The sequence below is a fragment of the Heterodontus francisci genome, chromosome 7 (genome assembly GCF_036365525.1).
Source record: "Heterodontus francisci isolate sHetFra1 chromosome 7, sHetFra1.hap1, whole genome shotgun sequence".
Lineage (NCBI taxonomy): Eukaryota > Metazoa > Chordata > Chondrichthyes > Heterodontiformes > Heterodontidae > Heterodontus > Heterodontus francisci.
Window position 1 is genome coordinate 42,952,269 of NC_090377.1, and position 27,134 is coordinate 42,979,402.

The following is a 27,134-nucleotide window of genomic DNA, read 5'->3' on the forward strand; positions in this document are numbered from 1 at the left end:
GCTGTCGAAGGAACCTTGGCAAGTTGCTGCACTGGATCTTGTAGATAGTGCACACTGCTGCCACTGTGCGCCAGTGGTGAAGGGAGTGACTGTTTAAGGTGGTGGATAGGGTGCCGATCAGGTGGGCTGCTTTGTCCTGGATGGTGTTGAGCTTCTTGAGTGTTGTTGGAGCTGTGCTCATCCAGGCAAGTGGAGAGTATTGCATCACGTTCCTGACTTGTGCCTTGTAGATGGTGGACAGGCTTTGGAGAGTCAGGAAGAGGGTTACTCGCCGCAGAATTCTCAGTGTCTGACCTGCTCTTGTGGCCACAGTATTTATTTTAAAAATATTTTTCTATTTTTTTAATTGTTTTATTTTATTTTATTTTTTAACCATGTGCCTGTTTTTCAGCTAGACAGAGCTACTCATTCTGCCATTAACACTCTCTCTGGACTAATGCTTTGTCTTTCACCACAAGCATTAACATGCTCTTTGCCTTTGTCCTAGGACAGCTTTGTTATTTAATCTCTCCTGCATTCTGCTCTATCACACACCTCTCCTTTTGTTCTCCTCCCCACCACCGCCCCCACCACTGACCCCGCCTCCCCCCGACTTCACTCGCTTAAAACCTAATTCTTTTCTAACCTTTGCCAGTTCTGATGAAAGGTCACAGACCTGAAACGTTAACTCTGCTTCTCTCTCCACAGATGCTGTCTGACCTGCTGAGTATTTCCAGCACTTTCTGTTTTTATTTATATGGCTGGCCCACTGGTCAGTGGTAACCCCCAGGATGTTGATGGTGGGGGATTCAGCGATAGTAACCCTGTTGAACATCAAGGGGAGATGGTTAGGTTCTCTCTTTGTGGAGATGGTCAATGCCTAGCATTTGTGTGACACAAATCCGCTTGGCCACAATGCAAAAATAAAGGCGTACACAAAATAAACATTCCAATCCAAATTTATAAATGAAATCATGCAATATTACATACAAAAGTAAACAAATCACCTGTGTGCATTCCCTTAGTGCCTGACTTCTGTGTGCTTTTGCATGTCCTAGTGGCCCTACACAGTGCTACTCCAGTGGCTGCAGAATAGCTGGTGAAACACTACTGACTTTAAGTGGAGAAAATGGAAGATGGTCTTGAAGAACAAGCTTGAGCAGCTCTGGGCTTAGTCGGCTTGGCTGTGGACAGCACCATCTCAGGATGGACGCTAGCAGTCTGGAATGGCTGGCTGACAGGCAACAGCAAGGGCATTGGCGGGGTGGAAGGATTGCGAAGATGAATACTGTTTTCCTGAGAGAGGGAAGCAGGTTTGTGCTCCACAGTGCCATTGCCTCGGGGTGGCACCACAACAATCTGTTGGAGGACAGATTGCTGGACTGCTGTGACAGCTTGCAAGCCCTGTTGCATACTGTAATCCACAGCCATGATGGCAATAGTCTGCTTTTGCATGACAGAAGTCTGAGCTTCCACTTCAACAATCAGACATTGGGTGCAACAATCAGACATTGGGTGGAAGCTGCTTGTTCTGCAATGATAGCTGCGGCATCGACCTCCTGATGTTGCATCATGTTGGGTCCACAAGTGTGCAAATGGAGCTGACCATCACCTCCATGCTTCAAGCTCTGCACAAAGCATTGGGCCAAGTTGGTGCTGCACTCGCCCATTCTTCTTGACATTGACCACAGGCTCTTTGCAAGCTTGCCAGTACACCTAGTATTTTTAGTGCATACCCATCTGTATTCTTCTGTAGGTTGCTTCATTGAAGTGTTCATCTGAATTCTCTGCAGCAGAACTTGGGTGCGACCTCACCTTCATATGAGCTGGTGGCTGCGCTAGCACTGACCCCTGCCCTGGCTGCAGGCCACTTGTGCCACCACATTCAGATCCCAACTCTATGCTATGCTCTAAGTTGCATGCAGTGACAGTACCTGAGCTGGTGGCTTCAAGTGTGAAATTGAGTGACGGTGCGTCTTCACCATCATTGTCTTCTCACTGTTCTTCCACTGCCTGACCAGGTTGAAATTCTTGGGTATTTGAAAGGAGAAAACCGCAGGGGTAGTTTGTGGTGTGCAAAGTGGGGGAGGGAAAGTAAGAGGTGCCTGCTTACACCATCTGCAGTTTCTAAATCAGAAGAGAGTCTGGGATGAGGGAGTGGGTGCAATGTGAAAAGGAGGATTAAATATGAGGATACCATGATCTTCGATAGATTCAGCCCTGTTGCTGGCCATGACCTCAAACATTTGGCATTGCAGCAAGCCTCACATCCACATTTCACAGCTTACACACACTGTCAGCTACTCAACCATGACATCCACATTGTTCAAACAGATTGCATGACACTGTCGCTGGCCATGGTCTCAGCAGCGGCCATCCTAATAATGGCTAGCACCATCTTGTCCATGGGGATTAGGACATGCAAGCACTTCGGTTCCTTACCGGTTAGCTCCTGCTGCCTCTGGTTATGTGCTACCTTGGCTTGAAAGAGAGAGGGAAGTGTGTCAGTGAGTGTCACACAATCTGTTTGGACAATGTGGCTGTCATGAATAGCTGGCAGTGTGTGTAAGCTGTGAGATGTGGACACGATGCTTGCCACAGTGCCAGACGTGTGAGAGTGTGGTGGAGCATATGAATGTCAGGTATGAGTCCTGATAGAGATTGTGGGTAGGTGAGTGATGCCGGTATAGTGAATTGAGCAATATCTGAAACTAGTGGTGCAGTTGGTAAGTTATGGTATTTGAGATGCATTCGCTGACCTCGACCACTCGTGTGAGGTTATTGAACTTCTGCAGCACAGCCTATAGGTCCTTGGGGCTTGACCCCTGGCATTTACCTCCACGGCTATCTGCTCCCATTCCATTCTAAGTGTTTTGCTGGATGGCCTCCTGGTCTGGGTGATATAGGATATCTCTCCTCCTTTCCACCTCAACATCTGATATCTTTGGAGCACACCCTCCCATGTTGTGCTATTCATCAATGTTTCCCAGGTCAGAGTCACTTCTTGCACAATTGCTAGCATTTCAGCTGCCACGATTCACCTCCCTTTAAGAGATAAAGGCTAGCTTTACATGGTGCAGGCGAGTTTTAAGTGGTGCTAGCTACTCACGATATTGGTCCCCTACTGATGTGTCCAGCCAACCAACTGCACTTAGTGCTTGCTGTACATTGAAGTCATTGAAATGAACAGGCAGCACAAAGTTGGCATGCATCTGCATTGCAATCAATGGGTGCAGGTAATCGCACTTCGGAATTCCCACGCCCATTTTCTGGGGCTATCGAATTTAGCCCTCTGGGTATCTGGTGCACAGAGAAACTTACAACATTCATGTGATTTTCTGGCCTCCAGGTGTCCAATGAGGACTCAGAAAACACAAACTGTTTGACGAGCAGAAATACGGCTTTCGCTGTTCAAAAAAGCAGCACTTCGGGCAAACGATCTGATGGAACAAATACAGAATTTCAAAGCCTAACACAAGGTACTGTTACATTATACCTTCGGTTTTAATTATTTTGACCAGGAAGATGGAGGATATACAGTTTCATTGCAAAAAGTCCCTCATTCAATGACTTCTTACAAACATTTCAGCACACCAATAATAGGTTCTTTGTATAACACTACTGTAATTTTTATAGCCATGGATAATGCACTCTTGATATCCAATTTCCTTCTTTAGATAGGGCATTATTGTTGTCTTCCTAAAGATGCAAGATAACATCTTGGCAGGTATGCTTTGGACATGTAAGCAAATCTCTGTGATCTGTTATATCTGAGAATACAGAATAGTTACATAACACTTTTGCTGCGGTGAGCCAGATTGTACAATAAAGAAATGGGTAGCTTATCACCAAGCGTTGTGAGAAGCTGTAGGTAGAACAGTACTGCACATTATATACAAGAGGCAGAGAATAAGGATGTGCTTGCTTCCAGTCTCAAGTATGCAAACCTCATTCAGGTGCCAGCAACCAAAACAGGTACACTAGGCTGCTATTGTTTAACGTGGGAATTTACAACTCGTTTAAGACCATCATTGTTTTTTTCCATTTGAATTATTTAGAGAGGCATTGTTTTCATGGTAAATGTTGTTTGCCAAATTTTGATAAGGAGAAGAGTCAATGCATATTTTTAATCCTAAAATCATATGCAAGTGGTGAGCTGATGTGCTGGAATATAATTTGTCACGCATTGTGCATTTATAAACAAAGGCTTGCCAATCGCTTTTTCATGAAGCTCATTCTCCTTTCAAAATGCAAAGAGAAACTTGCTATTGCAAACATATATCTTATAAAGATTTCATTATTTGCTGTGAATGTGCCTTATTAGGAGCGTTGTATTGACATGCAGAATAAACATTTCTACTCTGCCCTCTGAAGGAAGATGTGTTTGTTACATATACGACATCTTCTCTTGTTGTGGGGGTCCTGCTAAAAACTGGAATGGGCTGGGGAGAGAATCAGAAGCATTAGGGAAAAGTTATCACAAAATTTCACTGTTGAAACTGTTCCGTTCTTATAGAACATCTTTAAACCGTTTCCTCCTTATTTCTGTTAGATTCCCACTTGCTGTAACTTTATTGTCACACTGCCTCTGTTACTGGGAAGATTAGTATTCTGGACCACAGCATTTTCCTCAGGGCTTAGCATAAATATTGCTCCTTTATTGGCCATAGGCGAATTACCCTGGTAGGGAAAAATGTATTTTTAAATTAAATATTCAAGTGCTCTCTTTAAAGATTAGACAAGAGTTAATGAAATTTTCTGTTGAGATAAATTGAGCTTGAATGACCATTGAGAGAGAAATTTGGACTTGGAGCATCTGAATGGGAATCCTCCCCCCAATACTATTATATTACGGAAACTGAAATGCCTACTGTTTCAGAACAAGCTGCAAAAGGTCACCCTATCATTGCAATGTTGACTTAATATTTTTTATGTGCACAAGGGTCTGTGCAAAGATTGTACAACTTCACTGTAAGTGTTTAAGTTTATGCACGTTTATGAACTGGTAATTTAGGGTAGTTAAAATGTTAACAGTTTTTGAAATGTATTGCCTACTGTTTGATGAAAGTTTACTTCTGTTATAATCTTACATTCTTTTGTACATGCCAAACTGCAAAACTCACAAAACCTGATCAACAGCTTCAAACAAAAATTGACAACACAAATCAGTCTTACGTATAGGCTGTGACAATAAAGTCACGATGAAATTGCATTTCAGTTGTCACAGTTTAAAACTGCATTTGTATAGCGGGAAGTTATGGTAAAATTTTGGAGAATTTCCTTATTTCCTGCAGATAAATTATAGGTTAATGTGAATATGTGTTACATCCTTTGTTGCTAAATTGGATTTTTAATTGTTTTGAAAATGCTTATGTGATTGCAACAGTGATACAATGACATTTGTTTCCCTCGTTTTTGAACTCTTTTTCTCCCTCTCACATTCTAATTCACAGTGGAATTTTTCCTCTTCTACCCAGTTTGTGCCAGCACTTCATTCCCTCCACCCCCTCCGCCTAATTAACATTGGCATTCTATTTCTGTCCCGACCTTGTTCCCCAAATAGCATTACTCTAGACTCTCACATGCTGCGGCTGCAGGGAATTGAATGCTGCTGCATTGGAGGAGCTGGAAATCCTGATAAAGAGCTCCTGTCCATAGTGTGAAGCAACATTCAATCTCTTGAAGGAGCAGCAGGAGGTAGGATCCAACAGTGGTGCTGAGAGGAGGAACCAGGACTGGTGCTGGTTTTCATCCCCAAATAAGCAGACACTGTCCCCAGATTTATTAAAAACAAATTGTGTTTAACTAACTTGATTGAATTTTTTAATGAGGTAACAGAGAGTAATGTAGTACATGGACTTCCAAAAGGCATTTGATAAAGTGCCACATAACAGAGCTGTCAACAGCGTTAAAGCCCATGGAATAAAAGGGACAGTGGCAAATGGATATGAAGTTGGCTGAGTGATAGGAAACAGAGACTAGCGGTTAATGGTTGTTTTTCAGACTGGAGGAAGGTACGTAGTGGGGTGCTCCAGGGATTGGTATTAGGACCACTACATTTCTTGATCTTTATTAATGACCTAGACATGGGTGTACAGGGCACAATTTCAAAATTTGCAGATGACACAAACTTGAAAGTGAACTGTGAGGAGGATAGTGATAAACTTCAAGAAGACATAGGCTGGTGGAATGGACAGGCATGTGGCAGATTAAATTTAATGCAGAGAAGTGTGAAGTGATGCATTTTGGTAGGAAGAACAAGGAGAAGCAATATAAAGTAAAGGATCCAATTCTAAAGTGGGTGCAGGAGCAGAGGGACCTGGGGTATATGAACATGAATCACTAAGGGTGGCAGGGAAGGTTGAGAAAGCGATTAATTATTCATACAGAATCCTAGGCTTTATAAATAGAGGGAAAGAGTACAAAAGCAAGGAAATTATGCTGAACCTTTATGAAACACTGGTTTGCCCTCCAGGTTCAGCATAATTTCCTTGCTTTTGTCCAATTCTGGGCACCGTACTTTAGAAGGCATTAGAGAGGTTGCAGTAAAGATTTGTGGGAAAGGTTCTAGGGATGAGGGACTTCAGTTATGTGGATAGATTGGAGAAGCTGGGGCTGTTGAGATTTGATAGAGGTATTCAAAATAGAGGGGTCCCATTGATAAAGGGTCAAGAACCAGGGGACACCAATTTAAGGTGATTGGCCAAAGAACCAAAGGCGACAAGAGGAAAAGCTTTTTTGCACAGCAAGTGGTTAGGATCTGAAATGCAGTGCCTGAGGGTTTAGTGGAGGCAGACTCAATTGTGGCTTTCAAAGGAGAATTGAATAATTATCTAAACAAAAAAATTGCAGAGCTATGGGAAAAGGTGGTGGAGTGGGTCTAGCTGAGTAGCTCTTACAGAGAGACAACACAGACATGATGGACCAAATAGCCTCCTTCTATGCTGTAACCATTCTATGATTCTATGAGTAAATTATTAGCTGAGAACTTAGAGGATTGAAACTGGTAACATAAAGTGAAGTGCAACTTCACAAAAACTTTGTGCACAAAGTAATGATTCCCAGTCTTAGAGTGACAAACCTTCCAGTATCAGCTACAAACAGTGAGCTATTTTCTACATTTCTTTGAAGGTACTTCTTCTCCTAGTAGCCTGCCAGGAATGCCTGTTTAATGTATTCCTATGCAGAAAATAATTCTAAGTTACTAAGGAACAACTTGCACATCTTCAAGATGTCCCAAAGTGCTTCACAGCCAATGAAGTACTCTTGAACAAAAATAGAAAATGCTGGAAGTACTCAGTAGGTCTGGCAGTATCTGTGGAGAGAGAAACAGAGTTTAGCGTTGCAGGTTGATGACCTGAGAATTGGAGAAAGTTAAAGATGTAATAGGTTTTAAATAAGTGCAGAAGCAAGGAAAGGGAGAGGGGGAAAGAACAAAAGGGATGGTCTGTGATCGGGTTGAAAACAAAAGGACTGATAGTGCAAAGCAAAATTAGATGATAATGGGACAAGTAAAGAACAAAAGATTGGTCTAGAGAAGGTGTAAATGGAATAGTAGAATCATTACCAACAGCTGTTGTCCGAAAGAAGAGGTGCCGTTCCTCATGCTTACGATGAGCTTCATTGGAGTAGTTTAGGATGCTGAGGATAGGGAGGCCAGAGTGGGAGTGTGGCGGAGAATTAAAATGTCAGGTGACCATCGGGGTCACCCTTGAGATGAACAACATCTCATTTTTTCATTAGGCACTTTACAGCCTTCCATACTTAGCATTGAGTTCAACAATTTCAGATCATAACCTCTACCTCCAGTTTTTCAGACAGCAGCTGTCGGTAATGATTCTGTTATTCCCATTTACATCTTCTCTGGATCCATCTTTTGTTTCTTTACTTGAACCATTGCTATCTCCCTTTGTTTGGCACCATCATCATTTTGTCATTTGATCTCTCCTGCCTTCAACTATTACAGTGTTGCCACATGAAATGTGATAGGGCAGACCTTTGGCATGCTGAAGCAATGCTTTCACTGTCTGGTCCACTCTGGAGGAGTCCTGCGGGACTCAGCAGAATGGGTGTCAAGATTCATGGTGGTCTGCTGCATGCTGCACAACTTTGCCATCATGAGAGGACACCCTTTGCCACTAGCACTGCAGCTAGCAGCTAAGAAGCAAAAGCTTGAGGAGGAGGAAGAGGAAGGGAGGAGAGAGCCTACATAGCCCCTTTATTGTCAGGCTGTTCATGAAGAACTCATCCGAGTGTGACACCAGTAACCCCAACCCCAATTCCCAATTCACCAATAGTTCACCAAAGTTACATTACCTCTGTCACTGACCATCAAAGCATCCATTTGGCCACAATGCAAAAATAAATGCCAAAACAAAATATATAAATGAAATCATGCCATAATGCATACAAAAATCAAATAATCACCTTTGTGCATTTCCTTAATGCCTATCTTCCATGTGCCTTTGCATGCCTTAGTGCTCCTATCCTAGTGGCTGCAGCATGTCTCCCTCTGGCCTGCTACCCACGCTTGATCTTTTCATTGAGAACTGTCGTCGTGACATCAGCCATCTGAATTTCTCTGCTCCCCTCGCTCACTCTAACCTGTCTCCCTCCGAATATGCTGCACTCCGTTCTCTCAGGTCTAACCCCAACATTATGATCAAACATGCTGACAAGGGTGGTGCTGTTGTTCTCTGATGTACCGACCTCTACCTTGCAGAGGCTGAGTGCCAACTCTCAGACTCTTCTTCCTACTTCCCCGGACCCTGACCCCATCTCCGAACATCAAGCCATTGTCACCAGGACTGTCACTGACCTCATCTCCTCTGGAGATCTTCCCTCTACAGCTTCCAACCTCATAGACCCACAACCTCAGATAGCCCGCTTCCACCTCCTTCCTAAAATCCACAAACAGGGCTGTCCTGGTAGACCCATCGTTTCAGCCTTTTCCTGCCCCACTGAACTTATTTCTTCCTATCTTGACTCTATCTTTTCTCCTCTGGTCCAGTCTCTTCCCACCTACATCTATGACTCTTCTGACACCCTACGTCATTTCGACAATTTCCAGTTTCCTGTCCCTAAGCCTCTTCTTCACTATGGATGTCCAATCTCTCTACACCACCATCCCCTACCAAGATGGTCTGAGGGCTCTCCACTTCTTCCTTGAACAGAGGCCCAACCAGTCCCCATCCACCACCACCCTCATCCGCCTGGCTGAACTTGTTCTTAAATTGAACAACTTCTTCTTCAACTCCACTCATTTCCTTCAAATAAAAGGTGTTGCTATGGGTCCTAGTTATGCCTGTCTTTTTACGGGATATGTCGAACCGTGACAGGGTTCCCCTTGTCCTCACTGGCCACCCCACCAGCCTCCACATCCAAAGGATCATCCACCGCCATTTCCGCCACCTCCAGTGTGATGCCACTACCAAACACATCTTCCCTTCCCCTCCCCTGTCAGCCTTCCAAAGGGATTGTTCCCTCCATTACACCTTGGTCCACTCCTCCATCAGCCCCGACACGTCGTTCCCTTCCCACGGAGCCTTCCCATGCAATCTCAGGAGGTGTAATATCTGCCCTTTTACCCCCTCTCTCCTCACCATCCAAGGCCCCAAACACTCCTTCCAGGTGAAGCATTGATTTACTAGTACTTCCTTCAATTTAGTATACTGTATTCACTGCTCATAATGCAGTGGCCTCTACATTGGGGAGACCAAACGCAGATTGGGTGAACGCTTTGCGGATCACCTCTGCTCAGTCTGAAAGCATGACTCAGAGCTTCCAGTTGCTGGCCATTTCAACACATCCCTCTACTCTCATGCCCACATTTCTGTCCTTGGCCTGCTGCAGTGTTCCAGTGAAAATCAATGCAAGCTTGAGGAGCAGCACCTGATCTTTCGATTAGGCACTCTACAGCCTTGCAGACTCAAACTTGAGTTCAACAATTTCTGAGCACAAGTGGCATTTTTTATATTTTTCTTTTTTTATTATTTTATTTTATTTTTTAACCATGTGCCTGTTTTTTCATGTGGACAGAGCTGCTCATTATTTAAGCATTAATAAGCTCTTTCCCTTTGTTCCATGACAGCGTTTTTAAAAATCTCTTCTGCCCTCTGCCCTATCACACACCTTCCCTTTTGTTCTCTTCCCCACCAAACACCACCCACCCGCCCCCCCCCTTTCACTTGCTTAAAACCTCATTCTTTTCTAACCTTTGCCAGTTCTGAGGAAAGGTCACAGACCTGAAACGTTAACTCTGCTTCTTTCCCCACAGATGCTGCCAGACCTGTTGAGCATTTCCAGCACTTTCTGTTTTTATTTCAGATTTCCAGCATCTGCAGTATTTTTCTTTTATTATATTGCTGCAGTATTTCTGGTGGAAGGCTGCTGACTTTCAGTGGAGGAGCCAGCAGATGGCCTTGGAGGATGCCCTCGAGCCTGGCTGTGGACTGTGCTATCTCGGCATGGGTGACAGCAGTCTGAGCTGCCAGCTAATAGACAACAGCAAGGGCACTGACAGAGTGGCAGGGGTGGCACGATGAATTCTTGCTTCCTGAGAGAGAATAGCAGGTTTGCAACTATCCCAGTGTGACAGCTCAGAAATCCTAGTAATCTGTTGGACTGCTGTGAGACCCAATTGGCCTGTTTGCACACAGCAAATCCACAGCCATGTAATCCACAGCCATGATGGCAGCAGTCTGTGTTTGCCTGGCAGCAAGTGGACCTTGCATAACCAAAGTCTGAGCTTCCACTGTAGCACTGAGATGTTGGCTGGCTGCTGATTATGGTGCAATAGAAGCTGCGACATCAGCCATCCAACACTACATCATGGTTGGGTCCACAAGTGAGTGAACAGAGTTAGTCACCACTTTCACACTGGAAAGGATAGATTTCAAGCTCTGTGCAAGGCCCTGTGCCAAGTTGGTGCCAGACCCCTCCACGCTCCTTGATGATGAACGCAGGCTTTCTGGCAGGCTTCCCAATGCACCAAGCATTTTGTTCTGCATACACAACAGTGTTATTCTGTACGGTGCTCCATCAAAATGCTCATCTGAGTACTTTACCTCTGCCCTCTGGTGAGTTGGCACCCACACTATCCTTGCTACTTGTGCCCAGTATCTCACCACATGCAGATCCCCCCCTAAATGCTATTGTTTAAATTATGTGCAATCGCAGTATCTAAGCTGGTGGCTGCGAGTGTGAAATTGAGTTAATAGTGCATCTTCATCATCACTGTCTTATTGCTGTTCCTGTTTTCCTGGCCAGGTTGCACATCATGGGTATCTGAAAAGAGAAAGACACAAGGGTAGAGCTGAGGGGTGGAGAGGGTGGGGGGGTTGGTGGAGGGCGGAAGTAAGAAGTGCATACTTACAGTATTGGGATGAGGGGGGTGGCTGGGAGGTGAAAAGGAGGATTAGGTATGAGGATACCATTATCTTCGTATGGTTTCAGCCCCATCACTGGCCACAGCCTCAACCTCTTCTCCGTGGGAGTTAGAACATGCAGCCGCTCCTATCCCCCTTAACTCCTGCTGCATACTTGTGCTTGATATTGGTTGTGGCTCAGATGGGAGCACTCTTACTTCTGAGTCAGAAGGTTGTGAGTTTAAGTCCCACATTCAAAGCTGGGACTCCAGTATAAGTGCTAAGGGAATGCTGCTGTCTTTTGGATGAGACATTAAACCAAAGCCCTGTCTGCCCTCTCAGATTGATGTAAAAATCATATGGCACTATTTTGAAGAACAGGGGCGTTATTCCCAGTGTCCATGCCAATATTTATCCTTCAATCAACATAAGAAAAACATTTTTTTTGGTCATTATCTTATCACCATTTGTGGGAGTTGGCTCTGTGCAAATTGACTGTCATGTTTCCTGCATTACAACAGTGACTACACTTCAAAATTACTTCATTGGCTGTTAAGCACTTTGGGATATCCTGAAGTCACAAATGGCACCAAATAAATGCAAATTTTGCTTTTTTCCCCCAGTTGTGTGCTGCTTTGTCCTGCAAGGGAGAAGGAAGTATGTCAGTGAGGATCGTGCCATCTGTTTGAGTGCTGTGACTGTCATAGTTGAATAGCTGGCAGTGTGTGCAAGCTATGAGATGTGGGTGTGAGACTTGCAACAGTGCTAAGTGTGTGAGGGTGCAGTGTAGCATATGAATGTCAAGTATGAATCCTGATTGATAGCGCTTGTTGGTAGGTGACTGATGGGGTGTGCTGATCTGAGCAGATTTTGAGGCCAGTGGTGCAGTTGATGGGATATGGCATTTGGTGATGCAGTCACTGACCTTCACCACTCATTGACCTTCTTCCGGCACTGCATATAGGTCTTGGGGGCCTGACATCTGGCATTAACTTCCATCTGCTCTTACTGGCTTCTGATTATGTGCTTGGAGGGCCTCCTGATCCCCTGCAGACACAGGACATCTCTCCTCCTTTTCACTCCCTCCACAAAGGCCTCCAGTGCAGTGTCTGAAAACCTTGGAGTCTTCTCTCTGCCATGTTCTGCCATTCTTCAATGTTTTATGTGTGAGTATTAAAATTTACTTTGCAGTAATTTACTTTGGAAATTGGACAATGGAAGTCTGAAGACCATACATGCACAGTTAAACATGAAAATCAGGAAGTTGCTGTCCAAAATGCCCTAGTCCTCCAAAAACTGTGTGAAAATGGCATCTCACCTTCTGACTCACCATTCAAATACACTGAACAGTGTGAAGTTTCTGTACTTGCAGAATATTTACTAAAATCACAAGAAAACGTTAGGGCTTGTCCATCACAGTGTAAGTGTGCTTTTAATGGTATGAAGTCTTAATTAGTACCAAACAACCTCTCTTTGCACTGAAAATTAACTTTTACAAATGTGGGGTCGCATTCCTTCAGATTTTAATTACTGTTGGAAATGTTAATAAAATGTTATTTTTTACTTTTGCTTTCTGTCTTTTTTTCTCTCTCCCTTTATCCAAAGCTTCTTTCCTTTTAGTTTTCTGTATCCGATTTGACATTGTATTCAATATTCTAAGTGGCATTTCCTGGTTTTGACATTGCGCTGCTCATTGACAATTCTTAATTTGATTGGTTAAGGAGATACACAGGCTCCAGATCCTTTGTAGAGGGTGCTGTGCTTTTTCAAAAAAAAATTGTATTTCTATGGTGCTGTCATGACCTCAGGATGGTCCAAAGCACTTTACAGCACTGAAGTACTTATGAAGTGTAGTCACTTGTAATATAGGAAATGCAACAGCTGATTTGCACACAGCAAGGTCCCAAATGCAGCAATGTGATAATGACCAGATAAGCTGCTTTTGTGATGTTGATTGAGGGATAAATATTGACCAGGACATAATGGATAACTCCCCTGCTGTACTTCAAAATAATGTAACGGGATTTTTCTACGTCCACTTGAGAGAGCGGACAGTGCCTCAGACAGTGTAGCCCTCCCTCAGTACTGCAGTGGATGTTGGCTTAGATTTTAGTGCTCAAGTCTCTGGAATGGGACTTGAACCCACAACCTTCTGACTCTTAGGCTATCACCAATTTTAAGTAAATTCTAATATATGGTCCCATAGAAAGCCTATGGGCAAGTAGGTATGTATCATATGTCTGGTGCCATTTGTTCGGTGCTGAGAGCAAATCCAGTCTATTGAATAATTATTTACTAAGAAATATTCAAATCATGACCTATTGACATCAGCCAAGAATGACATTTCATGACACTTTTACTGTCTATATAGAAAATAGATTGAGTTGCACTAGAATATATAATGTTAAATAATCATGTTTTAAAATCTCTTTAATAGGTCAGCAAATTCTTCTTTATTTGAACGCCGGAAAAAATACATTAGAAGAGATGATTTGTGTTTACAATGAGTTAGAAACAAGTCGGTAAGCACAATAAGAACACTGATTTCAATGGACATGCTGTAGATTTAAAAACTTATGAGGCTTTGTAGTGTTTTTGTAGTTTAAAATGAAAATTTGAGCCATCTGAATCAATCAAAACATAATGGAGATAGCTGCAATTAGACCAAAAAGAGTTCTAATCACATTTGGCAGTAATTTTTCTAAAAGATTCTTTATTGTTTGGTAGCTGCAGGAGTGAATTGTTGACTTTCAAAAGAGAGATAAATTTGAATGTCAGCTCCATTTTAACACATACCCTCTTTTATTACAAATCACTTCTATTACACATAGTTTACATATGTTGGGGGTATCTGCTGCTGTGAAATCTGCCCCACTTACATTCTGAGACAGACTCCACAGCAACAGGAGCAACACAAAAGAACTGGACAGGCATGACTTTCAGTTCATAACCATGGTTTTTACCTAATAGATGAGGAGGTTTTTACAAGTCATCCTGTGGGAAATCATATTCTTTACCAATTGTTATCAATGTGCTTCTATTTTTTAATATTTTTGTGAGAACTTGTTGAAGATTGTAGAGATGGAGTCCTTTGGAGCACTGAAGTGATTCCATTGATGCAGGACTTTTTTTTTAAGAAGTCACTGGAAGGACTTTGTTTAAAAACACATACTGGAAGTCACATGTCTTCAGCTAAATAAACAGCAGATGCCTTCTGACTATGGGAGTTGTTTACAGAGAAGTGACACGTCAAGATTTATGGTGGTCAAGAGTTGGTTTCATTTTCAATACTGTTTTTAGTCAGTTAGAAGTCAACCTGCTCAGAGAGAGGACATCAGTTCATCTTTTCTCCAGCTCTCTGAAAAACCCTGTGAACCAGTGTGATTGCTGAAACCCCTGATGCCGCATTTCTCCTGGAAAACTTGCCTGATGAATCCTCGATGTTGCCTGAAAAGAACTGCTCCAGAAAGATCCCAGTGACAGCCATCTACATGTATTGGGGATGCCAGAATAAAGGGACAACTGATATCATTCCAAATCTTCCCTTTTCCTTCAAGAGTTAACAAGTATTTGGTCAAAATATTCTTTTATTGTCTTTTTCTTTGTCAAAAGATCTCTGCAGGTAAAATTTCTTTTATTTTTCTTTTAATCGGTATGTGTGTGTGTGTGTGTGTGTGTGTGTGTGTGTTGGCTATTTAAAAGGGAATATATCTCTTTGACCTCCTTGTCTCGAGAGACAATGGGTAAGTGCCTGGAGGTGGTCAGTGGTTTGTGAAGGGAATATATATATATATATATATATATAGTCATATTTTCAAACTGTGTATGAACGCTTTGCATCTTTATTGACTAAGTCTTGTTTTATAATAAATTAATAATTTTCTTGTTTATTAAAGAACCTGGTTTGTTCTGAAATAAAAATAGAGTATAACTGGCCGTATCGGTAACAATATATATTGTGACCCATGCAGAAGTGGAACTAGAGCACTCCTCCCTCCTCAGTCCTAACATATAATTGGGTGCTCTGTGCAGGATAACCCAAAGCCAATGATGGGCAATTGTAAGTGGGGTAATAATAACTGAAAAGGGGGAAAGGAAAACACCAGGTTTCTTGTGCATCAGAGTAAAGTTAACACTACCGGAATAGCTTTGTCAGTTGCTATGACCTTTCTAGGGAGGAAGGATTTATCTCTGAGTGATTTGAAAAACTTAATCAAGGCTAGGCTAAAGGAATTGACGGAAAAGTTGGTGTTGTAGTGAAAACCAGGGGCTTAAAAAGCAGACATAATTGAAGTAATAGCACAACATTTGAATTTGGAAGAAGGAAAAAGCAATCCAGATGATAGTTCAGTTGAATTAGCTAGGATTCAGTTGCAGATAAAGCAGCTTGTACAGGAAAAAGAAATGAAAAAACTTGAACTTGAAAGAGAAAAAGAAATGAGAAAACTTGAACTAGAATTTAAAAGGGAGCAAGCAGAGTGGCAAGAGAAAGAAAAAGAAAAAGAGAAAGGGAGCAAGAAAGGATATTCCAATTTAAAAAAGATAAAACTAAACAAAAAGGGTGGCCTTGACACCGATGAAAATTCTGGTGAGGAAGATCTGACTCCAACTCAGGACCCAGTGGAGAGCTATTTAAATTTGTGCAGGCCCTCCCGAAGTTTGAGGAAGGAACATAGAGGCATTTTTCATTTCTTTTGAAAAGATAACTAGTCATATGAAGTGATGGAAGGAAAGCTAGATACTGCTCATGCAAAGCAGGTTGATGAGCAGAGCTCATGAAGTTTATGCCATGGCTCTCTGAGGAGGCGTCTACAGTTTTTTTTTATTTGTTCCTAGGATGTAGTCGTCACTGACTGGGACAGCATTTATTGCCCATCCCTAATTGTTGTTGAGAAAGTGGTGGTGAGCCTCCCTCTTGAACCGCTGCAGTCCATGTGGGGTAGATACACCCAGAGTGCTGTTAGGAAGGGAGTTCCAGGATTTTGACCTGACGACAGTGAAGGAACGGTGATATAGTTCCATGTCAGGATGGTGCGTGACTTGGAGGGGAGCTTGCAGGTGGTGGTGTTCCCATGCACCTACTGCCCTTGTCCTTCTATTTGGTAGAGGTCGTGGGTTTGGAAAATGCTGTTTAAGGAGCCTTGGTGCGTTGCTGCAGTGCATCTTGAAGATGGTACGCACTGCTGCCACTGTGCATCGATGGTGGAGGGAGTGAATGTTTGTGGATGGGATGCCAATCAAGGGGGCTGCTTTGTCCTGGATGTTGAGCTTCTTGAGTGTTGTTGGAGCTGCAACCATCCAGGCAAGTATTCCATCACACTCCTGATTGTGCCCTGTAGGTGGTGGACAGTCTTTGGCGAGTGACGAGGTGAGTTACTTGCCACAGGATTCCTTGCCCCTGACCTGCTCTTGTAGCCATGGTATTTATATGGTGACCCCAGTTCAGTTTCTGATCAATGGTAACCCCTAGGATGTTGATAGTGGGGGATTCAGCAATTGTAATGCCATTGAATGTCAAGGGTAGATGATTAGATTCTCTTTTGTTTGAGATGGTCATTGCCTGGCATTTGCGTGGCACGAATGTTACTTGCCACTTATCAGCCCAAGCCAGAATATTGTCCAGACCTTGCTGCATTTCTACACAGACTGTTTCAGTATCTGAGGAGTCGTGAATGGTGCTGACAATTGTGCAATCATCAGCGAACCTCCCCACTTCTGACCTTATGATTGAAGGAAGCTCATTGATGAAGCAGCTGAAGATGGTTGGGCCTAGGATATTACCCTGAGGAACTCCTGCAGTGATGTCCTGGAGATGATTGATCTCCAAAAAACACAACCATCTTCCTTTGCGCTAGGTATGACTCCAACCAGCGGAGAATTTTCCCACTGATTCTCCTTGACTCCAGTATTGCTAGGGCTCCTTGATGCCACACTCTGTCAAATGCTGTATTGATGTCAAGGGCATTCACTCTCACCTCACCTCTGGTGTTCAGCTCTTTTCTTCGTGTGGCAACTAATGGCTATAATGAGGTCAGGAACAGAATGGCCCCGGCAGAACCCAAACTGAGCATCACTCAGCAAGTTATTGCTAAGCAAGTGCCACTTTATAGCACTGTCAACAATACCTCCCATCACTTCATTGATGATCGAGAGTAAACTGATGGGGTGGTAATTGACCAGGTTGGATTTGTCCTGCTTTTTGTGTACAGTACATACCTGGGCAATTTTCCACATTGCAGGGTAAATGCCAGTGTTGTAGCTGTATCGTAACACCTTGGCTAGTGGCGCGGCAAGTTCTGGAGCACGGGTCTTCAGGACTATTGCCGGAATGTTGTCAGGGCCCATAGCCTTTGCAGTATCCAGTGCCTTCAGTCGTTTCTTGATATCACGTGGAGTGAATCGGATTGGCTGAAGACTGGCATCTGTGATGTTAGGGACTTCAGGAGGAGGCCGAGATGGATCATCTACTCGGCACTTCTGGCTGAGGATTGTTGCAAATACTTCAGCCTTATCTTTCGCACTGATGTGCTGGGCTCCCCCATCATTGAGGACAGGGATATTTGTGGAGCCACCTCCTCCAGTTAGTTGTTTAATTGTCCACCACCATTCACGGCTGGATGTGGCAGGACTGCAGAGCTTAGATCTGATCCGTTGGTTATGGGATCGCTGAGTTCTGTCTCTCGCATGCTGCTTACACAATTTGGCATGCAGATAGTCCTGTGTTGTAGCTTCACCAGGTTGTCACCTCATTTTGAGATCTGCCTGGTGCTGCTCCTGGCATGCCCTCCTGCACTCTTCATTGAACCAGGGTTGGTCTCCCGGCTTGATGGTAAGGGCAGAGTGGGAGATATTCTGGGCCATGAGGTTGCAGATTGTGGTTGAGACCTACTCTGCTGCTGCTGATGGCCCACAGCACTTTATGGATGCCCAATTTTGCGTTGCTAAATCTGTTCAAAATATACCCCATTCAGCATGGTGGTAGTGTCACACAACATGATGGAGGGTATCCTCAATGTGAAGATGGGACTTTGTCTCCACAAGGACTATGCAGTGGTCACTCCTACCAATACTGTCATGGACAGAAGCATCTGCGACAGGCAGATTGGTGAGGACGAGGTCAAGTATGTTTTTCCGTCTTGTTGGTTCCCTCACTCACCATCTGCCGCAGACCCTGTCTAGCAGCTACATCCTTTAGGACTCAGCTAGCTCGGTCAGTAGTGGTGCTACTGAGCTACTCTTGGTGATGGACATTGAAGTCCCCCACCCAGAGTACGTTCTGCGTCCTTGCCACCCTCAGTGCGTACTGATTCATCAGCTGAGGGGGGCGCAGTAGGTGATAATCAGGAGGAGTTTTCCTTGCCCGTGTTTGATCTGATGCCATGAGACGTCATGGGATCTGGAGCTAATATTGAAGACTCCCAGGGCAACTCCCTCTCGACTGTATACCAGTGTGTCATTACCTCTGCTGGGTCTGTGCTGCTGGTGGGACAAGACATACCTGGGGATGGTGATGGCAGTGTCTGGGATATTGTCTGCAAGGTATGATTCAGTGAGAATGACTATGTCAGGCTGCTGCTTGACTAGTCTGTAGCCCCCAGATGTTAGTAAGGAGCACTTTGCGGGGTCGACAGGGCTGGGTTTGCCTTTGTCGTTTCCGGTGCCTAGGTCAATGCAGGGTGGTGCATCTGGTTTCATTGCTTATTGACTTTGTAGCAGCTTGATACAACTGAGTGGCTTGCTAGGCCATTTCAGAGTGCATTTAAGAGTCAACCACATTGCCGTGGGTCTGGAGTCAAATGTAGGCCAGACCAGGTAAGGGTTGCAGATTTCCTTCCCTAAAGGACATTAGTGAACCAGATGGGTTCATTTTGTGATGGCAAAAAAGGCTATTCTCACTGCTTATCAGTTAGTCCCTGAAGTTCATAGGCAGCAATTTCGGAACCTCTGGAAACAGCCTGGGGAGACTTATATAGAATTTGAGAGGGAAAAACAAATTAATTTCCATCATTGGATGCGGGCACTAAAGGTACAGGCCACGTATGAGATCCTTAGGGAAATAATTCTCCTGGAAGTATTTCAAAATTCACTCCCTCCATTAGTAAGAACCCATGTAGAGAAGGTTTTAACTGCCAGACAGGCAGCTGAGATCACTGATGATTACAAGCTTGTTTAAAATCCCAAACTTTTTTTCCGTCATCTCCACAAACCTGAGAAGGATAGAAGGTGGGAGGGTGAAAGGAAGGCAAGTAGCCAGGATGGCAGGGAAAGCCCCAGGATCTGTATAAAACCGTAGTTCGGCCACAGCTGGAGTACTGTGTACAATTCTGGTCACCACACTATTGGAAGGATGTGACTGTACTGGAGAGGGTGCAGAGGAGATTCACCAGCATGTTGCCTGGGCTGGAGCTATGAGAAGAGACTGGATACGCTAGGGTTGTTTCCTTTAGAGCAGAGAAGGCTGAGGGGTGACCTGATTGAGGTATACAAAATTATGACGGGCATTGATAGGATAGATAGGAAGAAACTTTTTCCCTTAGCGGAGGGATCAATAACCAGGGGGCATAGATTTAAGGTAAGGGGCAGGAGGTTTAGAGGGGATTTGAGGAAAAAAAATTTTCACCCAGAGGGTGGTTGGAATCTGGAACACACTACCCGATGGGGTGGTAGAGGCAGGAATCCTCACAACATTTAAGAAGTATTTAGATGTGCACTTGAAACGCCTTAACTTACAAGACAATGGGCCAAGTGCTGAATAATGGGATTCGAATAGATAGGTGCTTGATGGCCGGCACAGATACGATGGGCCAAAGGGCCTGTTTCTGTGCTGTATAACTGTATGACTCTATGACTCTATCTCCTCCTCAGGCCAGAAAGGAAGGTGCTGAGGCTGGAAGTGCAATCCGAAAGCCTAAGTGTTTCCATTGCCACAAAGTTGGACAGCTTCGGGCAGAATTCTGGAAGTTGCGGGGTAAACCCATGGGGTACACAAGGCCAATGCAGAGAAATGGCCTTAACCAAGAGTACAACAGATCAGGCTGTAGCTCTGACTAAAGCTGTAAGGCCAAGTTTAAAAACCACTGTAAGTGCGAGGGGACGTGAACAAGCTACCTGAGAGCTGTAGGGAATTTTTGTCAAAAGGAAAAGTAACTCCTTATCCTTCAAGTGAGGTAGGGAAACCTATAGTTATACTTTGGGATACAGGAGCCACCCAAACTCTTTTGCTGAGGAAAAGCATAACTTTTCCACCATAGAATGCACTGAATGCCAATGTTTTAGTGAATGGTATTGGTGGGCAGCATATACCCATACCTTTGTCTTGGGTGCCCTGGAGTATGACCTAATGTCTGGAACGATAACCGTAGGAGTTGTCTATAGTTTACCTGTAGATGGAGTTGATCTGCTCCTGGGGAATGATTTGGCTGGAGTGAAGGTAGTAGCTTCTCCTGGAGTCACGGAAAGACCAAGTGAAGTCAAAGAGACAGAGCAGTTTCAGGAAAAGGTTCCAGGGACTTTTCCTTCATGTGTACTAACCCGAGTAATGGCTAAACAAGTTCCATTGTCGGAGGTCAAATTGGCATCACAGACAGGTAGCCAAGTATCTGAAACTTTCTTTGGGGATTTTGACAATTTGAAGGAAATGTTCAGTAAGTCTTCTCTGATCAAGGCTCAGCAAGCCGATCCAGAGTTAAGTGACACAATCAGCTCTAACTGAAGCTGAAGCAAAAGGACTTCCGGAATGCTACTATGTTAAAAATGGATTCTGATGAGGGAGTGGAGACCTCCTCACAGACCTGCGGACGAAGAATGGATGGTAGTTCACCAGATAGTGGTACCCACCAAGTATCACCAGGAAATATTAAGGATAGCCCATGAAATTCCTATGGCCAGACACGTAGGGATCCAGAAGACTCAATCATGTAAAAGTCAACATTTTTATTGGCCAGGTCTTTTCAAGAATATGGTAGTTTTGTAAAATGTGCCATACATGCCAGTTTGTGGGAAAACCGCAACCTGCCATAAATCCAACATCTCTAATTCCCATACCAGTTTTTGGGGAACCATATAGTAGGGTGTTGGTAGACTGTGTGGGACCGAAAACAAAAGCGGAACACCATATACTCACTATTATGCATATGGCTACTTGGTATCCAGAGGCCATTCCCTTGAGAACAATTTCTACTAAGGTATTGGTATAAATGTTAATTCAGTTCTTCACTTGATATGGATTATTGATTGAGATTCAGTCAGATCAAGGTTCCAATTTTATGTCTAAAATTTTCCAGGAAGTTATGAGCAATCTGGGTATAACACAGTGAAAATCCTCAGCATACCTCCCACAAGGCACTTTACAGCTGTACCATCAGACCCTCAAAACGATGATCAGGGCATACTGTAATGAATATCCCCATGATTGAGATAAAGGGTTAGAACTTCTTTGGTTTGCCCCTAGGGATTCACGTAATGAGTGTACCGGTTTTAGTCTTTTTGAATTACTATATGGACATGAGGTAAGAGGTCCTCTAAAACTAATCAAAGAAAAGTTTTTAGAACAGAGGGACAAATCTTCTGTGCTAGATTATGTATTATGTTCCAGGAACGGCTCACAACAGCCTGCAAAGTGGCTCAGGAACTCCTGAAAGCTTCCCAAACAACTATGAAGAAATTGGCAGACAAGCATGCCAAGACCTGAACATTTCACCCAGGGGATGAGGTGTTAGTATTACTGCCTTTACAGAGTGAGCTGCTGAAAGCATGGTTCAGTGGACCATATAGAGTAGTGAAAAGGATTGGTAAAGTAAATTATTTGACACCCCAGATCGCCGGAAAAAGAATTGGCTGTGTCACATCAATATGTTGAAACAATATCAATGCCGGAAGAAGGATAAGCAAGCACAGGTATGTCAGGTAGCAGGGACAGTGAAGGATGAAAGGGATAGTGAGGATGAGGCAGAAGGAGGCCTAGACAATTCTTAAATTGAACCTCCTACTGTCCAGTTAGCTAATACTGAATTGTTGGGGAGATTAGACACTATGCTTTCATATTTGGATGCAGAACAATGAGAAGACGTAACAAGGCTACTCACAGCATTTAAAGGAGTCTGTAGATATAAACCAGGATGTACAACCTTATCCATACATGATATGGATGTAGGAGAATCCTCTCCTATAAAACAGCATCCTTATTGCTTAAGTCCAGAGAAACGGGCCCAGATGAAAGCAGAAATCCAATACATGTTGGAAAACCACCAAATTGAACCCAGTCCAAGCAGCTGGAGCTCCCCAGTTGATTTGTGCTTTAACTTGATGGTTTAACTAGATTTTGCATAGACTACAGAAAGGTTAATGCAGTAACAAAGCAAGACTCCTACCCAATTCCTCGTTTGGAAAACTGCATTGACAGAGTTGGCAGTGCCATGTTTCTTACCAAAATAGGTTGGTTAAAGGGATACTGGCAAGTTCCTTTAAACACCCTGAGCTAAAGAAGTATCAGCCTTTGTCATACCGGTCGGGTCTTTTCCAATACCGTGTGATGCCAGTTGGGCTAAAACAAAATGCCCCATAACTTTCCAGAGACTAATGAACCAAGTGGTACTGTGTGCTTTACCTTGATGAACCACTTGGAACAACTGGAAGCTCTTATTAGAAAATTACAGTCGGCTAATTTGGTGATAAACCTTGCCAAAAGTGAATTTGTAAAATCGCGGGTAACCTACTTATGGCATATAGTAGGGCAAGTGTTGCCAAGAACAGCAAAAGTACAGCAAAAGATGGAGTTCTTTGCCCCTAAGACTAAACAAGAAATTATGAGGTTTTTGGGGATGTGTGGTTTCTACTGCAAGTTTGTACCAAATTTTAGCACTATAGCTGTTCCACTGACAGATTTGCTACAAAAAAGAAAGCCAAGGTAGTGTGGTCAGAAGAGTGCCAAGCATCGTTTGAGAGGCTGAAAGCTATTTTGATCAATGAACCTGTGTTGGCTGCCCCAAATTTCACTAAGTCCTTCAAGGTAGCAATTGATGCTAGTGACGTTGGGGGTCGGTACAGTCCTGTTACAAGATGATGATTCAGGCATAGAAAGGCCAGTGGGATACTTTTCCAAAAAGCAAAATCGATACCAAAAGAGATACACAACAGTGGAAAAAGAAATTTGGTCTTATTACTAGATCTTAAGCATTTTGAAGTTTATGTCTGCCACGACTACAGAGAGACACTGATATATACAGATCATAACCTTTGTGGAAAAATTCAAAAACAAGAATGCTAGACTATTTCGATGGAGTTTACTATTGCAGCCCTATCACTTAAAGATTATCTACATTGCAGGGAAAAACAATGTAATTGCTGATGCTTTGTCTAGAATTTAACTTTGCTTTGAGTTATCTGAGTACAAAGATGATACAAAGCAGAACTGTATGAGTGACAGGTAAAGGGTGAGTGAGAATGAGTGTGTGAATATGTTTTAATATTTTTCATCTTTTTTCCATATTTTGTAATGAAATGCATTTAAAAATGATGTTTCATTCCTCCAAGGATGGAGGTGTTATGAAAGTGCTTCTATTTTTAAAAATATTTTTATGGTTGAAGATTGTAGAGATGGAGTCCTTTGGAGGATTGAAGTGATTCCATAGATGCTGGACTTTGTTTTTTTTTAAGTCACTGGAAGGACTTTGTTTAAAAACACTTACTGGAAGTCACATGTCTTCAGCTAAGTAAACAGCAGGCGCCCTCTGACTATGGGAGTTGTTTACAGAGAAGTGGCATGTCAAGACTTATGGTGGTCAGTACTGTTTTCAGTCAGTTGGAGGTTAGCCTGCTAAGCGAGAGGGCATCAGTTCATCTTTTCAGTACCTCTCTGAAAAACCCTGCGAATCCAGTGTGATTGCTGAAACCCCTGATGCCGCATTTCTCCTGGAAAGCCTATCGGATTAACCCACGATGCCGCCTGAAAAGAACTGTACCAGAAAGATTTCACTGACAGCTGTCTACACGTCTTGGTGACACCAGAATAAATGAACAATTGATGAAATTCCAAATCTTCTCCTTTTCCTTCAAGAGTAAACAAGTATTTGGCCAAAGTATTCTTTTTTTGTCTGTTTTTTTGTAAAAAGATCTCTGTAGAGAAAATTTCTTTATTTTTCTTTTAACCGTTGTGTGTGTGTGTGTTGCATATTTAGAAGGGAATATATATATATTTACTCTCATATTTCAAACTGTGTGTTAAAGCTTTGCATGTTTATTGACTAAGTCTTGTTTTATAATAAATTAATAATTTTGTTGTTTATTAAAGAAACCTGGTTGTTGTATTTTATTCTGAAATAAAAATAAAGTATAACTGGCCGTATCTGGAACTGGGGAAACATTTAAATATATGTTGTGACCCGTGGAGAAGTAGAACTAGAGAAAGACGGTGAACTCCTCCTCCCTCTATCATAACACAATACACGTGGTCTAAGCACTCAGTCAGAAAAACACCACGCAGTGTGTACATAGGCAGAAGTTGTATTTGTTTCAGCTGGTGCTAGTGTTGTTGGGGGAAAAAAAGGAAAAACATCCTCTGTATCTTGAATTAACAAACATTTTTGAGTCAGATATCATAGGAAGCACCAATGAATAGATATCAATAGACTAATGGTCTTTAAAATCAATGGAATGAAAATCAAATGGTTGTTTAAAGGGTGAACAATCTATTCTACTAGCTTACTAACCAGTCATCGAAGACAAAAATCTAGTCCACAGTGCCTAATTTATGTAATCTGGCAGATAACAAAACAACGATGAGTTAATTTAGTGAGGGAGCCATGCTCAAAAGGGATCAGGGGCCACAGATGGGGGTACAACATTGTAGTTCCCTACGATTCTCTGAGCTATACTTCCTACATGCACCACTTACTACTAGGGACAGGATCTTGGAATTAGCCCATCATAATCTTGGATGCATAAAATTCCAATGATTTGAGGTTAAATGTGTTCATGCATTAGTTAAAATAGCACAGAGAAATTCTATATTATACACTCGCAAATTTTGGATTGACTGTATCTTGAAATCAATGTTAAACAAATTGTGAGCTTACCTTTGGTAATGTAATTATGCAAAAAAATTTATTCAGTGCTCATTTAAAAATATATATTTTGTTATACCTGGTTTGTGGTTACAAATGGGAAATTAATTTCCAGATTATATTGGTGAGAAAAGTTCACCCTCAATGCTTATGTTTCTCAAACAAGATGTACTTGAGCAGAAACACTGTAAAGACTGGCAAAATACCTTTTACTATAGGGTGGCAGTTGTGGCTCGTTTGATAGCACTCTTGCTTCTGGGTTAGAAGGTGATAGGTTTAAGTTCCACTCCAGAGGCTTGAACACATAAATCTACACTGACACTGCAGAGTTGAGGGAGTGTTGCACAGGTGTAGGTGCTGACTTTCAGATGATTCATTAAACCAAGGCCCTGTCTGCCTTCTCCATTGGATATAAAAGATCCTGTAGCATTATTTGAAGAGCATGGCAGATGTCGCTGTGACCTGGCCATTGTTTATCCTTCAAGTAACATCACTAAAAAAGATATCAGGTCATTTTCTCATTGCTGTTTGTGGGAACTTGTTGTATGTAAATTAGTCATAACAGCACAGTAGGAGGCCATTTGGCTCATCCAGTCCAGGCCACCTCTCTGTAGAGCAATCTAGTCAGACCTATTCCCCCTCTATTCCAGTAGCCCTGCATGCTTATTTCCATTGTTACGACTGAGGCGGGAGCAGTGCATTCTTTATTCTAGTTCCACTTCTCCACAGGTCACAACATGTATTAAAATTTTCCAACTTACCAATACAGTCAATCATATACTCTATTTTTCCCAGAATAAAATGCACTAACCAGGTTTCTTTAATGAACAACAAAATTATCAGTTTATTATGAAACGAGTCTTAACCAGTAATGAAGTAAAGCATAAACAAACAGATTGAAATTTTAAAGTTCCCTTTTTACCTTAGCCCCTCACATTCACACACACACACACACACATACACTGGCTAACTGGAAAAATAAAAGGGATTTTTGTTTAGAGCTTTGTTACAGACAAAGAAAACACTTGGGCTGAATACTGAGCTGGGTTGTAGTCTTCTCTCCTTCCTTGGGAATTCTCTTTTGTCCTTGGAAGTTCTCTTCATTTTTCTGCAGGTTTTTTAAATAGATGGAACAGGCTGGGCTGAGCTGGGGTTCTGTCCCTCAGTTTTTTTTTAAAACTCCAACCCCTTTTAAATAGTACAGAAAGTCCACCTTCTGATCTGTCACTTCTCTACACACATCTTTCCCCAGTTACCAGGATTTCTGTTCTAGTTTTAACTTGAGTCATGTGACAACCAGTAAATGTTGTTGTCAAACAACAGTGTTCTTTTGATGACCCTCTTGAAAAAAAAACTGGTCCAACATTTCTTCAGTTTGAGTATGAATTCTCAAAAAAATATTTTAAAGAAAAACAGAAGCACTTTTGTAACACCTCCACCCTTGGAGAAATGAAATGCCATTTTTAAATACGTTTCATTACAAAGTATAAAAAACAGAAGATGAAAACTTTCTAAAACATATTTTCACACTCATCCCCATTCACTCTTTACCTGCAGTTAATACAATTCTACTCTGTAACCCTCTTTTCATTCAGATAATTCAAAACAAAGTTAGATTCTTGATAAAGCATCTGCAATAACATTATTTTTGCCCGCAATGTGGATTTGCCCGCAATCACTCTTTAAGTGATAAGGTAGTAATAGTAAACTCCATCGGAATAGACTGGCA

At 42.6% G+C, this 27,134-nt stretch overlaps 1 protein-coding gene across 4 annotated transcripts in view; it reads left to right on the forward strand.

Annotated features, from left to right (window-relative positions):
* The window catches only part of map3k19 (mitogen-activated protein kinase kinase kinase 19), a 109,898-nt gene that overhangs the window by 56,730 nt on the left and 26,034 nt on the right, over window positions 1-27,134 (forward strand). For all 4 annotated transcript variants that reach the window (XM_068035069.1, XM_068035071.1, XM_068035072.1 and 1 more), the window contains exons 6-7: window positions 3,329-3,458; window positions 13,783-13,867. In XM_068035069.1, the coding sequence (XP_067891170.1) occupies window positions 3,329-3,458; window positions 13,783-13,867 (215 nt within the window). The remainder of the gene's footprint in view (window positions 1-3,328; window positions 3,459-13,782; window positions 13,868-27,134) is intronic.